Source organism: Chiloscyllium plagiosum, chromosome 25, assembly GCF_004010195.1.
Source record: "Chiloscyllium plagiosum isolate BGI_BamShark_2017 chromosome 25, ASM401019v2, whole genome shotgun sequence".
Classification (NCBI taxonomy): domain Eukaryota; kingdom Metazoa; phylum Chordata; class Chondrichthyes; order Orectolobiformes; family Hemiscylliidae; genus Chiloscyllium; species Chiloscyllium plagiosum.
In genome coordinates, this window is record NC_057734.1 from 26,110,571 (window position 1) to 26,125,289 (window position 14,719).

Below are 14,719 nucleotides of genomic sequence, written 5' to 3' on the forward strand. Positions count from 1 at the left end.
CCGATCCAACCTCTTTTCATATTTCAATCCTCCAATCTAGTAAAGCTTTGTCCCACTCCTTTCATAACTAGAATATCCTTCCTCCGATAACAAAACCAAAATTTCACACAGTGCTCTCGACGTAGTCTCAACAAGGCCTTGCACAACTGCAGCAAGGCATCCATGTTCTTATACCCAAACCTCTCACTAGGAAGGCTAACATACCATTTAACACTTTGTTCACAATGTTATCATATGCTGAATAAGAGCATCAGTGATACTGCAGCCACCTGTTTATTTGAGCACTTATATTGTATGATCAAAGTCACGCCATGATTTTGTTATTATATGTAAGAGTTATCCCTATGTTTGATAATATGTTCTTAATGCCAGGGTTAGTTGCTGTAGATTATTCCATTCAGATGAAATGCCTGAAACACTGTCCTGGAAGCCCACTACTGGCATTGTGGGTTTGCCCACGACAAGCAGACTGCAGCAGTTGAAGAAGGTAGCTCACCGCTGCCACCTTGAGGATGGGAAAGAAATGCTGGCATAGCCAGTGACACTTGTGTCACCCATGAATACGCTGGAAAAAATGGTCCCTGTAACAGCACTATTCACTTGAACAGAAATGCAATTGTCAAATTAGATAAATGGTCTGTGCTCTGAATGGGGTTCTGTGGCAAGAAAAGTTGAGAGCTGGAGTTTGTCACATCACCAAGTGCTCTAAGAAGGTGAGAAAGGGGTTAGTATAATAACTAAAATGGACAAACAGTTGTATTCATGAACATATTTGATGAAGTAATGATGGGATTAAACAAAACCTTTTGTAATTTCTATATCTTCACCTTACCATGAAATGAAACAGATTGCAGGTTTTTTTATTTGTCCAGCTTCACTTTACCGTCTGGTAACTCGGACCTTCATTGATCGATTGAAAAGCTGTGTGCCATGCTGTGTAAATCACGATTTTTTTTAATAAGTTGGGATATTATAGTGTTTTCTCATATTATAGTATGAAAAACAGAGCTTTAAAACTGAAGTGCATAAAAATGTGATTTAATGTTAGTCAAGTATCTCTGATATTGCACATGTAAATTTGAAAGATATAGTTTTTTAGTTTGCGTCTGCTATCCTTTTTCTTTACAACATAGAACAATACAGTGCAGAACAGGCCTTTTGGCTCTCAATGTTGCGCCAACCTGTGAACTATTCTCAACTTGTTTCCCCTACACTATCCCAAAAGCATCCATGTGCTTATCTGAGGATAGTTTAAATCTCCCTTTCCTTGTTTCTCATCTTTGTCTTTCCTTCTCCATGCTGCCCTCAAAACACAAGTTTAAAACATTTTCTGGTTTATAAAGAATGCTCAAAGTTACAAACATAGAAACATAGAAAATAGGAGCAGGAGGCAGCCATTCAGCCCTTTGAGCTTACTCTGCCATTCGACATTATCATGGCCAATTATCCAACTCAATAGCCTAATCCTGCTTTCTCTCCATAACCTTTGATCCCAACTGCTATATCTAGCTGCTGCTTGAATACATTCAATGTTTTGGCATCAACTACTACCTGTGCGAATGAATTCACTCGTTGGCTGAAGAAATGTGTCCTTGTCTCTGTCTTAAATGGTCAACCCTGAATACTCGGACTGTGACCCCTGCTTATGGACGCACCCACCATGGGGAACATTCTCCCTGTATCTACTCTGTCTAGTCCTGTTAGAATTTTATAAGTCTCTGAGATCACCTCTCACTCGTCTGAAGTCCAGCATAAACAATCCTAACCTAGTCAATCCCTCCTCATATCTAAGGCCTGGAATCAGCCTTGTAAGCCTTCGCTGCTCTCCCTTGACAGCAAGAGCAACCTTCCTCAGAAAAGGAGACCAAAACTGCATGCAGTATGGTGTGGCCTCACCAAGGTCCTGTATAACTGCAACAACACATCCCTGTTCCTTTTATCAAAATGTCTCGCAGTGAAGGCCAACGTACCATTTGCCTTCTTTACTGCTTGCTCCGCCTGCATGCTTATGTTCAGCAACTTTTAGATTACATTACAGTGTGGAAACAGGCCCTTCGGCCCAACAAGTCCACACCGACCTGCCGAAGCGCAACCCACCCATACCCCTACATTTACCCCTTATTACCTAACACTACGGGCAATTTAGCATGGCTAATTCACCTGACCTGCACATCTTTGGACTGTGGGAGGAAACCGGAGCACCCGGAGGAAACCCACGCAGACACGGGGAGAACGTGCAAACTCCACACAGTCAGTCGCCTGAGTCGGGAATTGAACCCGGGTCTCTGGAGCTGTGAGGCAGCAGTGCTAACCACTGTGCCACCGTGCCGTTCTTGGGATGCATAAGAACATCCAGGTCCTGCTGCACACTCCCCTCTCCCAATTTGCACTCATTCAGATAGTAATCTGCCTTTTTGGTTTTGCTTCCAAAGTGAATAACTTCAAGTTTATTCAAATTATGCTGCATCTGCCATTGATTTGCCCATGCACCCAATCTGATCAGATCATGCTGAATGCCCTCTGCATCCTGGTCACAGTTCACCCTCCCACCCAACTTCGTATCATTTGCAAACTTAGATTTTACATTTTGTTCCTTCATCCCACTCACTCACATATATTGGTATAAACAGACAGTGATAAAGCTTTTGGATGTGTGCACTTGTTCTTGATTATTAGTTGAAGAAAACCTGCCAAACAGAAAAGCTTTAGAACATAGTGAGAAATATTGAGTGTATGTGATCATAAATTATTAGAGGTGACAGGACAGGTAGAAAGCAATTAGCAAATCATGCAGTATTCTAGGCTTCATAAATAGGGAAGTAGAATACATTTTGATCTTGTGCGTGACAATGGTTAGATCTCAGTTGGAGTATTGTGTATCATTCTGAACGGCATACTGAAGGAGCACTGTGAATGTATTGGAAAGAGTGATTCCATTGATGAGGTAATTCAGTTATGAGAAAAGATTGGACTTGATTCCCTGGTGGGAAGAAGGCTAAATGGAGATTTGATAGAAGTTTTCAAATTCAGGAATTGTCTACACTGTGAAAAGGGAGAAACTGTCCCCACTTGAAAACAAATTAAGAATCAAAGGGCACAGCTGTAAAGTGCCTGCAGTGCAGTGGAGACAGGTTCAATTGAGACATTTAACAGGATATTGGATGAATTATATGAATAGAAAAAATGTGAATGGTTATGTGACTCTTTCCTCAAATTTACTATCATTCCTAAACTTCTACCTCAAAGAAAAAAATTCCTGCCAATGGTCACAGTCTTCCTTTAAAATTTGCCAACTTATGTAACCTTTCATGATCTTACCACAAACTTGCCTATCTCCAGCCATGTCCTTATATTATTTGACATTCACATTTCTATTCCCTTTTAATGTTACTTCCTTATCTGTTTCTCTGGGCATAAAACTCTTTTTCCAGTAACCATGGTTCCTTGCTCCTAATTGCAGTGTTTGGCTCTCCCTTTATCACTTATTTCTGCTGTTGTCATTTTGTTCAACCATTTCTTCACTTCCATATCCACCGTTTGATACCCTGTTGACAGAAGACCATGTCTCATTTGATTCATGATTCTGTAAGTTGTCAACAACACACATCTAGAATCATCATTAAGATTATTGTAATAAAATTGTTGCAATTCCAGTGCTTTAATATTGAAATATTCTAGATTTCAAAATTTAACATTTTAGATTTTGTTTTAATAAATATGTTTGAACCCCAATTCTGTTGTTGTTCCTTTCCTCTTCTCTTCTCCCACTTCCTCCCATTTTCTCTTTTGCATCTTTGTTTTCTACAAAATCTTTTTTATCTATGGTTTATATTTTCGGTTTAAAAAAAAACTCAAAGCTATTTAAACAACAAAACTGTGCATGGTGAAAATCTAAAGCCAACCTTAGACAACTTCAGGGTCATATGCATCTCTGAAGCAGATAACTGGGTTGAACTTTTGCATAAGATTCACAAGCTCATCTATTCACTCGACAGATGGGATTGTTATGATGCATTTTCTCTCATTTCTGTCCCATACCTAATGACAACAGATGCACCTTTTTAAGAGTGTTTTTTTTTATTTGTTAAAAAACACGCATCATATAAGGACAGAGAAGTGCAAATTGATGACCCATGTCTGTCTCTCCTTTTATACATCAAGACAGAAAATTGTCTGCACAAAATTAGTAGTGAATGATGCACTACATTACATAATCCAGGAGAACCAATAATTTTATTGTGAATGTAGAAGTACTTGCATTGTGAATGTATCTTTTGAATGTCTGTGGACGATTTCAAAAATTGCAATACGATATTTTTAACAGTTAGCTAGAGGTTTGAGTTCACACCTGCCAGCTGGATGTTATTGAGCTTCAATGTATGGTAATAAATTCAGCATCCTTTTACTTCTTGTAGGCCACAGGTGATTTCCATGGCAATATTTTAGTTGGCCCAGCACAACAACCAGGAGTAATGAGTACGTCGCAGCAAACTTCAAAATCTACAAAGTCAAACATTTCGCAATTGTTTGCATCAAATACAGCTTCGAGTGCAGTCCGGTTACAGTCCAAAGCTGAACAGGTCACTCCTACAACCTCTAAAAAACAAGCACCTTCACCCACGCCAACAGGTAAATACCCATCTAAACTTAAATAGGATTTTGAAGTTCTTCATTATGTATCTGATTTATTTTAGAGGAGCATAAGTAGTTTACGGATGATATTTTAGTGAATATTTAATTCACTTTATCTACTGGATATTAGAAGGAATTTTAGTCTTCATGTACAATCATAGAATGCCGACAGTGCGGAAATAGGCCATTCGACTCAGCAAGTTCACACCGACCCTCCGAAGAGTAAGCCATCCAGACCCATTCCCCCACTACACTACATTTCCCCCTGAGTAATGCATCTAACCTACACATCCCTGACACTGGGCAATTTAGCATGTCCAGTTCACCTAACATGCACACCTTTGGATTGTGGGAGGAATCCAGAGCACCTGGAGAAAATCCACACAGACGCTGGGAGAACGTTCAAACGTGAGGCTGGAATCGAATTCCGGTCCCTTGCGCTGTGAGGTAGCAGTGCTAAACATCGCGTTTGTGTACTTTACCCTCCTCAATTTTCAGGATTAGAGACCAGTTTTTGGTACCTTTCTACAAGTGGCAAATGGACCATAGTGCTTTCTTGTATTTTGTTTCCTTCTGGATGTGTCTTAGTACATTCTTTTATGATCTGTGTGAAACCAAGCTGATTGTGATAATACACGGACTACATCAGTTGCCTATGTAATAAAAAACAATGTAGACCGAGAAGTTCTGTATCTTGGGCAAGTTGAATTTGCAGATCTCAGTGTGGGCGTGCTCCAGTTAGTCTCAATGTTTTGTTAGGGTTGGAGAGATGGATGGGAGGACAAAGTTACTCACTTGGTATATTGCCAGGGTTCCTCTTCCAAATTATCTGGTGTAATGTGAATTTGGAAAGAGTACAAATTCAGCCACGGCTGAAATCCATTTTTGTTTTGCCATCTCTACATTGAGGCATCTTTAGATTTGTACACGTTGTACCTTGCACAAGAGAGGCCATTATACAATGTAAGTGGCACCAGCCTAAATTGCCATATGGGTTTGATGGTTCTGGGTTTGTTGGGAAAGATGACTTTATAGCAAATTTTTAATGTGGCTGCTGAAACTAAAAGCTTATTATCCCCAAATTGGAACTGTTGTTGATGTTCATATGAAATGTTGCCATCCAAGTTGATAGAGTTGTCAAGAAGGCACATGGCGTGTTGGCTTTCATTATCAGGGGATTGAGTTTAAAAGCTGTGAAGTTATGCTTAGCTTTATAGAGCCCTGGTTAGACCACACTTGGAATATTGTGTTCAGTTCTGGTCACCTCATTATAGGAAAGATGTGGAAGCTTTAGAGAGAATGCAGAGGAGATATAACAGGATACTGCCTGGTCTGGAAGGCTTGTCTAATGAAGGAAGGTTGAGGAAGCTGTGGTTTTTCTCACTTGAGCGAAGAAGGATGAGCGGTGACATGATAGAGGTGTACAAGATGATGAGGCATAGAGTGGATAGTCAGAGACTTTTCCCAGGGTGGAAATGGCTATCACGAGGAGACATAATTTTAAGGTGATTGATGGAAAGTGTAGGGGAGATGTCAGAGATAGGTTCTTTACACAGAGAGTGGTGGGCGTGTAAAATGCATTGCCAGCAGTGGTAGTAGCGTCAGGTACATTTGGGACATTTAAATGACTCTTGGATAGGCACATGGATGTTAGCTTAGTCTGATCTTATGTAGGATAAAAGGTCAGCACAACATTGAGGGCCAAAAGGTCTGTACAGTGCAGTACTGTTCTATGTTTTCCTTACTGTTTACTTCAACTCAGTGGTGGCACATTGTTACGTGAATTGGTTAATTATTGATGCAATTCTCATCGTGGTTCAAGAATTAATCTAAGGAGGCACTTGTGCCTAGTTTTGAGGGAGAACTGTAGTGAGGGAATGTCATTATCAAGAAAATGAGTTCATTTCATCTCTTGTTTGATATTTATCCCTCAACAAGCATCAGTAAAGGAGATTATTAAATTATTTAACATGTTTCTGGGAACTTGCTGTGTGTGGAAAGGCTGCTGAATTTCTCTACTATAGTGATGGAATTGCATTAGATATTTTGACTGATAGTGGTTTTAAAATGTCCTATGGTCACCAAGTGTATATAAATGCAAGTTCTTTTACTTCCTTCCTTTCCAGGAGTTTGCAAAAGGTTACCACAAATAAAACTAGCACACTCTTCCAATAGGCCTGAGTATCTTATATTTAAATGGCATAGTGCTGAATATATTAAAATGCATAATTTGTCAAAAGAATTTTGAAGAACATACGTGCAATTAGTTTAATTTATTGTTCTTCAGGCCGGGACCGACAGAATTCAGGCCAAGGATCTCCAGCGACTTCTGAGAGAATCCCAAGCCCACAGTCCCCCATAAACAATTCCACAAAAGCTAAACAAGACCAACCATTTAAGGTAACAGGTTTATGAAGTAATTTTTTTTGTTTTATTTTATCTCTTAGCAAAAAGTATCTTTCCTTTAAATGTATGTTGATCTCAATTTGGGGATGGTTACAGAACTAGCTCTAACCCTTGATGAAGCTGCTCCACAGTTAGGTTTGCAGTTTTGTTTTGGAAATCACACATTCAGGAAATCACCTGCAGACTTGTACTGGAATGTAGTTGTTACTTCAATCAAATAGAGTTGTTTGTACTAATGGAAGGCTTTATATAAACTACTTTCTGTCAAATTGGTACATTATTAGAAGTAAAAATGCAGTACATTTCTGATCTTCACTGATTTTTTTTAACCCTCTCCCACTCCTTTCCTGTCTCCCTCAATGATCTGTGCTGCTTATTGTTAATTTTCTTAGCTTAGCTCAATAGCATAGTTTGATCTTGATTTGATAGGCGACGTTGGAAGAAAGTTGTGCACAACTGAAATTTAAATAGTGGAACTATGAAGCTTTAAAGGATATTTTAACACATTGTCAGTCTTTGCTAACATAAAGGGACAAGAAATTTTTTAAAATAGGCAAACATGAAGGGTAAGGAAACCCAAGATAAAGCTGTGCATTTTCAGGCACCTGGCATCCTGTTTGGCTTTTAAAACTGAAGTAAGGCTTCCTGAGATTACTGATTAGATCTCTCTGTTACTCCATGCCACTAACAGTATAGACTATTATCCCTCCTAGAGAGAGATGAAAAGATGTTTTAGCCACAATGAGCCATTATTATCACTGGACATGTTTAACCATGCTGCATAATGGTTTCAAATGCCCTTGTATAAAAGAGTCAGATCAATATAAACTACTCTACTAATCGATGCTGTGGAGACTTTTCTCCTTTGTCATTAGAATCATAGAGCTGTACAGCATAGAAACAGACCCATCAGTCCAACTTGTCCATGCCAACCAGTTATCCTAAATTATCTACTCCCGTTTGCCAGCTTTTGGCATATATCCCTCTAAACTCTTCCTATTCATATACCCATCCAGATGGCTTTTCAATGTTGTATTTGTACCAACCTCCTCCACTTCCTCTGGCACTTCCTCTGCATGCACATATCACCATCTGCCTGAAGAAGTTGCCCCTTAGGTCCTTTTAAATCTTTCCCCTACCATGATAAACCTATGCCCTCTAGTTTTAGACTTCACTCTGTTGGGGAAAAGACCTTGTCTATTCACTTTTTCCATGCACCTCATGATTTTATGATCTTCTATAAGGTCACCCCTCAGCCTCTGATGCTCAAGGGAAAATAACCCCAGCCTATTCAGTTCCTCCCTATAGCTCAAACCCTCTGACCCTGGCAATATCCTTGTAAATATTTCTGAACCCTTTCAAGTTTTACAACATCCTTCCTATAGCAGGGAGACAAGAATTGAATACAGTACTCAAAAAGTGGACTAACCAATATCCCGTAGAGCTGTAACATGACCCCCCCCCCCCCCCCCCCCCCCCCAATTCCTCTACTCAATGCTCTGACCAGTAAAGACAAGTAACCCTTTTTCACTATCCTGTCTTTACTTCAAAGAATACTCCCCAGGTCCTTAGCATTAACTGTATAAGTCCTGCTAAGATTTGATTTCCCAAAATGCAGCACTTCACATTTATCTAAATTAAACTCCATCTGCCACTGTTCAGCCCACCGGACCATCTGATCACGATCCCATTGTACTCTGAGGTAACCTTCTTGGCTGTCCACTGCCCCACCAATTTAGGTGTCATCTGCCAAATGACTGACTATACCTCCTAAGTTCACATCCACATCATTTATACAAATGGCTAAAAGGAGTGGACGCAGTGCTATTCCTTGTGGCACACCACTGGTCCCATACCTGTTACTTCTTTGGGAGAACTGACCCTTTTTAATGGATAAACTAACTACGATACACCAGCTTTTGGTTACCTGGTGATGCCTTATTATTGCAATATTATTGAAAGAATTCTGTTTTTTTTGGGATGCTTGTAAAGAAGCTAATAGGGCATTTATGTGCTCTATGGACAGTATTGGATATGTTGTCCCAGTATTTGTTTGCATGAGGGGTCTTTACTTTCAGCAGTTGCCTGCACATTACAGTTTGTTATCTGAGCCTCCACTAGTATGTGAGAACAGCACAATTGTTATAATTTTGGCCTATTTGTCATCCCACTGCAGGTTCTCTTCTGTTTGATTATTTGCATAAAGAAATCCATATATATTTAACCAGTATGTGCAAAAAAAACTATAGTTGTTGCTTTGACAAATGACAGGCTTGAGTAACAGCAAGACAAAGAGGAAGCAATGCAGAAATGGTTAAGAAAATGCAAAAATTTGCTTGCTTTAAATATTGCTCTATTCTTTCCATGAACTACCAAATACTTACGTTGCCTTAAAACCATGGACACCCATTTCAAAACGGTGTATGTTACATTCGGTGCTTCGTATGCCTAAACACTGAGAAATGATAGTCAAAACTAAGACTCCCATATAGAGAAAATAGAGTTTATCAATTTATATTATGATACTAATCAAGGAGCATACTTATGGTTAAGTTCAGAACATATTTCCCCAAATGGGTTTCTTTTGAAAGCAAAAGATTTGGAATGATTCACAAAAACTAAAATCTGAAAGAACAAAGACTCCATCTTATAATGCTCATAATACTGTTTTCTCAAGTTCATGATTATTTTGTTATGTTACTCTTCATATCGAATTAGGGTATTATAGGTGAGTCCAATCTTGTCCTACGTTTGAGTGCAGTATGTACTTTTGGTGATGTACAGTAGAAAGCCTTTTATTGTCTAAGGGCTATTAAGTTTAAAATATACTTTTCTTTGTTGACAGAGTCTGAGAATGAACCACATTTCAGCAGAACAGAAGAGGCGATTTAACATCAGAATGGGTTTTGACACTCTTCACAGTTTAGTGACTACTTTAAAATCCCAGTCTAATATAAAACCGGTAGGTTGGTTGATTAGATTCACAGCACTTTTTGCTTGATGTATTGTTTGTTGAAAAGGAGTGACTGTTTGAAACCCAATTATCATCTTATAAGTACATATTTCAGAAATTCCCTGTTGTTATGAAGTTGAAGGGATGTATTGTACCTTTAAGAGTGAGTGAATGCTGTTCTGAACTGAGAGCTTATAAGCACCTGTGTATATGACTAGATGGCAGTCCCAGAATGTACAGGAAAATTGAAAATATGTAACATTTGGCTGTGAAGTGGATACCTGAGTTTTGGTTGCTGTTTTGACAGCGATTCGAATTTAACCAATCAGTTAAATGATACTAAAACCCAATCAAGTTTGAATTTATTGTTTGCCAGCATCAAACCAATGAGACAATGTGAATTTGGGGATTTAAAAATGCAGACATTTTGAAAATGGGAGAGCGAGTAACTGCCTTCGAGAGAGATCCAAGAAATTAGGAAACCCCCTCTATCAAAAGTACCTTTTCATATGAAACCTACTCCCAGTAAAACAAAAGAAGACGACCCGGGGATTCAGCAGCTGGAGAGTGATGTCACAGAAGATGACTGCAGCCGTGTGGTTTTGAAATTAAGTTGATGTAATTTTAATAAGTGTCTTATTGGTACAGTGCATTGTTACAGAGTTGGAGACACAAAATAAGCAGTTAACAGAAAGAGGGGTTTAGAGTTGTGAATAGTTGTTTAATGTTCACTTTTAGAGTTTAAAAAAAGTTGATGTTATTTTCTTAAAATAGTGGAACTTGGGAGTTCTCTGTCACTCATGTTTTAACAGATTAAGAGGGGAGCTTTTCCTGGTGTTTGGGTTTAAGTAACAGAGGGGTTCACCTCTGTGTCGTAACAATTAATTTTGATTTTCCAGTACACTTGGGACTACCACCTAGTCATATATACAGGTGTTTCTAAGCTCTCAGTTCAGGACAGCTTCAATCTCTCTGAAAGGTACAGTACATGCCTTCAACTTCATAACACCTATGAATTGTACATGGAATGTAACTATTAGAATACAGAACATAGAAATTTTTTGCAAGTTTGAGTTTTGTGGATAAAGTGGAGAGGTTTACGAATTGTACACCTTTCTTTAGAGAAGGAGGTCAGATCCACATAGTGCAATCGTTGTGTTGCCAGATAGAATTTCCCAGGCAGTTTCCCTCCATCCCTTCCTTTCTCCTTCCCTCTCCCTCTCTCTCTCTTCTTCCCCACTATTGCTCGGGTTTAAAGTGGAAACGTGCTCACTTAACGCAATACTCTGTTCAGTTTTCCACCTTTTCTCTCCTGATCTAGTCAGCCAATAAGCATCAACTCATATATAAAAATGGAAAATGGTGGGAATACTCAGCAGGTCTGGCAAGATTTGAATTGAGAGAAAGAAGGAATGGTGTAACTGAAACATCATAATCTGAAGCATTTACTCTTTCTTCGAAAAAAATATTCTCAGTTTTTAGCAGAAAGGTATTAACACTGCTTGTATTTTAACCAAACATTTTAATATGATTCCTGCAGATGAGCAATGCAGCAACACTACAGAAAACTGTGGAATACATAGCAAAACTACAACAGGAGAGGTCACAGATGCAGGATGAAGCAAAACGTCTCAGGGAAGAAATTGAGGAGCTTAATGCATCAATCAAGTGGGTATAAGTATAGTGCGTTTTTAAAATCCATTGTTGTTCTTATAGAGTTAGAGAGTTATACAGCACGGTAACAGACTCTTCAGTCCAACCAGTCCGTAATGCTGACCGTCATCCCAAACTAAACTAATCCCCCCTGCCTATGCTTGCCATATCCCTCCAAGCTTTTATTTTTCATGTACTTCTCTAAATGTCTTTTAAACATTGCAACTGTACTTGCATCACCACTTTCTCTGGAAGTTCATTCTACATTCAAACCACTTTGAATTAAAAATAAATGCCCCTCAAGTCTTTTTTAACTCTTTTCCCCTCTCACCTTAAAAATATATCCCCTAGTCTTGAAATCCCCCACCCTAAGGAAAAGACATCTGCCCTTGTCCTCGTTTATGCCCCTCATTATTTTATAAAACTCATTAAGGTCACCTCCCAATCTCCTGTGCTCCAGTGAAAAGAATCCCAACGTGTCCAGCCCCTCCTTATAACTCAAACCCTCCATTCCCAGCAACATCCTGGTAAATCTCTTCTGAACCATCCAAAGATTTACCTAGCCTGACTGATGAAGGGCTTTTGCCCGAAATGTCGATTTTGCTGCTCCTCGGATGTTGCCTGACCTGCTGAGCTTTTCCAACACCACTCTAATCTAAACTCTGGTTTCCAGCATCTGCAGTCTGGCCTGACAGATGTCATCCTCAATTCAAATGAACCGCTGCTGAACATCATCTACCTCAATGTCATTTCCCTGCACTATCCCTATCCTTTGATGTTATTGGTATGTAGAAATGGATTGATCTCTGGTCTTGAACCAGCTCAAAGATTGAACTTCCTCAGCCCTGTTGGGGTAGAGAATTCCAAAGATTCGCCACCTCTGGTTGAAGACTTTCCTCCTCATCAGTCCCAAATGGCCTACCTCCAATGCTGAAGCTGTGTCCCCTGGGTCTAGACTCCGTCCTTCTCCTGCATCTACCCTGTCACAACCTGTAAGACAGTTTTTCCTGAGTTTTAATGAGATCATCTCTCATCCTTCCAAATTCCAAATAATAGAGATCCAGTCTCATCGACCTCCACATGGAGGACAGATCTGATATCTCAGGAATCCACTCTATGTCCTCCCTTAGGTAAGGGGTTCAATGGTGCCCACAAGCCTCCAGGTATGACATCAGCAACATTTCAAATTTTCGGAAGGGAACCAGGTGAACCCTTACAAAAAGAAATTTGCAGGAATGGCAGGGGAAAGAATGGAGTGAACTCCGACTTAGTGATTACTGTTTCAAAGTCAGTACATGCTTGATGGGCCAAATGGCCGCCTTTCTCTGAGCCATGATTCTCTGAGTTAACAATAAAATAATTGAGCAAGCTCAGGACCTTCTGGCCTGCATGGCTCTCCTGTTTCTTTTGAGCCTTTGGCAGTAGAAACCTTTGACTTGGAGGTGGTGAGTTTGCAATCTGCACACTGGAGCAAGCAAACTGTTGTCAGTGCCTCCTCTCCAAAGAGATTGCATCGCTGATCTGACTTCCATCTTTGACTGGCCAAGAGACACAAGGTTTTGTTATCTAGACTAGGATCTTTGTCAACCTTCTCCAAAGAATTCTAAATCGTAGCTTCAAACACAGTTTTTTTTTCAATTATAAACTCCAAAAATTGTTGTTTATGCTATGTATCCTCCATATTCTATATTTGAAAAACTTTTTCCCATTTCAAACAGGGTAAAATGTAACAGAGATGATGGATTGCAAGATTCTTTAAATTGCAGTTGTTCCTCACATGTTTACATTACACAATTTAACACTTTATTGTGTGTGGTAACAGTTATAAATCTATAATTGTATTTATTCTGGTTAACTGTTGACATCACCAAAAAGTTTACATTGTCAAGTTTGTTTTTAATTTTGCTGTTGATTTTAAGATTTTTTTTGGCTAAACTCCTGAGATATATTTGACGTTATTGGCCAAATTATTCTGTCTCTATACATTAAAGGCTTCAGCTTTCTTTTATTCTACCATGGAGGATGCAGCAGCTTCAACTGTATACACTAGTGCACGTTCCATGAGTTAGTGGTTCTTAGTTTTTTGTCCTCTTTTTGAATTTGCCGACTCTTGGTGCAACACCAACAGGACTGTTGACAATGAAACCTGTGTACAGGTGCACTTCTGAACGGAGGTGCTGGTAACAATTAGGAAGCACGATTCGGGTTAATTTTTCTTCTTAATTTGGAGATAAATACCAATTTTTCATTCTCGTACCCTTTCCCATAATACTGCATCGAGTGGAGATCGTGCATAGGACTTTTCCTGACTTTGTAAGTTCACCTACTCAATGGAAAACTTAGGAAATCATTACCATTGAGTGGTTAAATCGCATTGTACTTTGTGTTATGCTAGAGGTTGATTTGGGTCTTTGAATTACTTGATCTAACAATTGGTAGTAACTTGGAACTACGCATTCCTAATTTCAGTACCTGCCATAAGCAGCTTCCCGCAACTGGTGTCCCAATGACACAGCAACGATTTGATCATATGCAGGAATTATTTGATGAGTACGTCAAATCAAGAACACTTCAGAACTGGAAGTTCTGGATTGTATCCTTTTAATGTTGAAATGTGGTAAACTGTGTGGTGGTGCATTTTGTCTAAAAACACGCAAACAGCATAAAGGAATTTGTAATACAAGCTATATCCAGAACAAAGAGAATTTCCACAAGCTGTTTGAGCACGTACACAAATCCGTATATCTACTCTCTCCATTTAAGATGCAGATGAAGAGGAATGTCTTCTGTCAGAAGGTTGTTAAGCTTCGGAATTCTATTCCACAGGTAGCAGTGGAAGCTGGGCCATTGAATGTATTCAAGGTTGAGTTAGACAGAATTTTGATTAACATAGAATCATAGAAGACAAGCAGGGAATTGTAGTTGAAGACACAATCAAATCAATAATGACCTAGTTGAATGAAATTGGCTCAATGGGCCAAATGTCTTACCTTTCCTTCTATATCTTATCATCTTATTATGATCCTAATATTTTCAGCATTCAGTGTTTGAACAAAGATTAAACAACATTTTTAA

The 14,719-nt window shown here is 39.2% G+C and overlaps 1 protein-coding gene across 1 annotated transcript in view; it reads left to right on the forward strand.

The window, feature by feature from the left end:
- LOC122562685 (MLX interacting protein) overlaps positions 1-14,719 on the forward strand; it is a 136,236-nt gene that overhangs the window by 102,266 nt on the left and 19,251 nt on the right. The window contains exons 11-15 of the mRNA XM_043715758.1: positions 4,416-4,629; positions 6,920-7,032; positions 9,884-10,000; positions 11,532-11,659; positions 14,114-14,237. Coding sequence (XP_043571693.1) covers positions 4,416-4,629; positions 6,920-7,032; positions 9,884-10,000; positions 11,532-11,659; positions 14,114-14,237 — 696 coding nt within the window. The remainder of the gene's footprint in view (positions 1-4,415; positions 4,630-6,919; positions 7,033-9,883; positions 10,001-11,531; positions 11,660-14,113; positions 14,238-14,719) is intronic.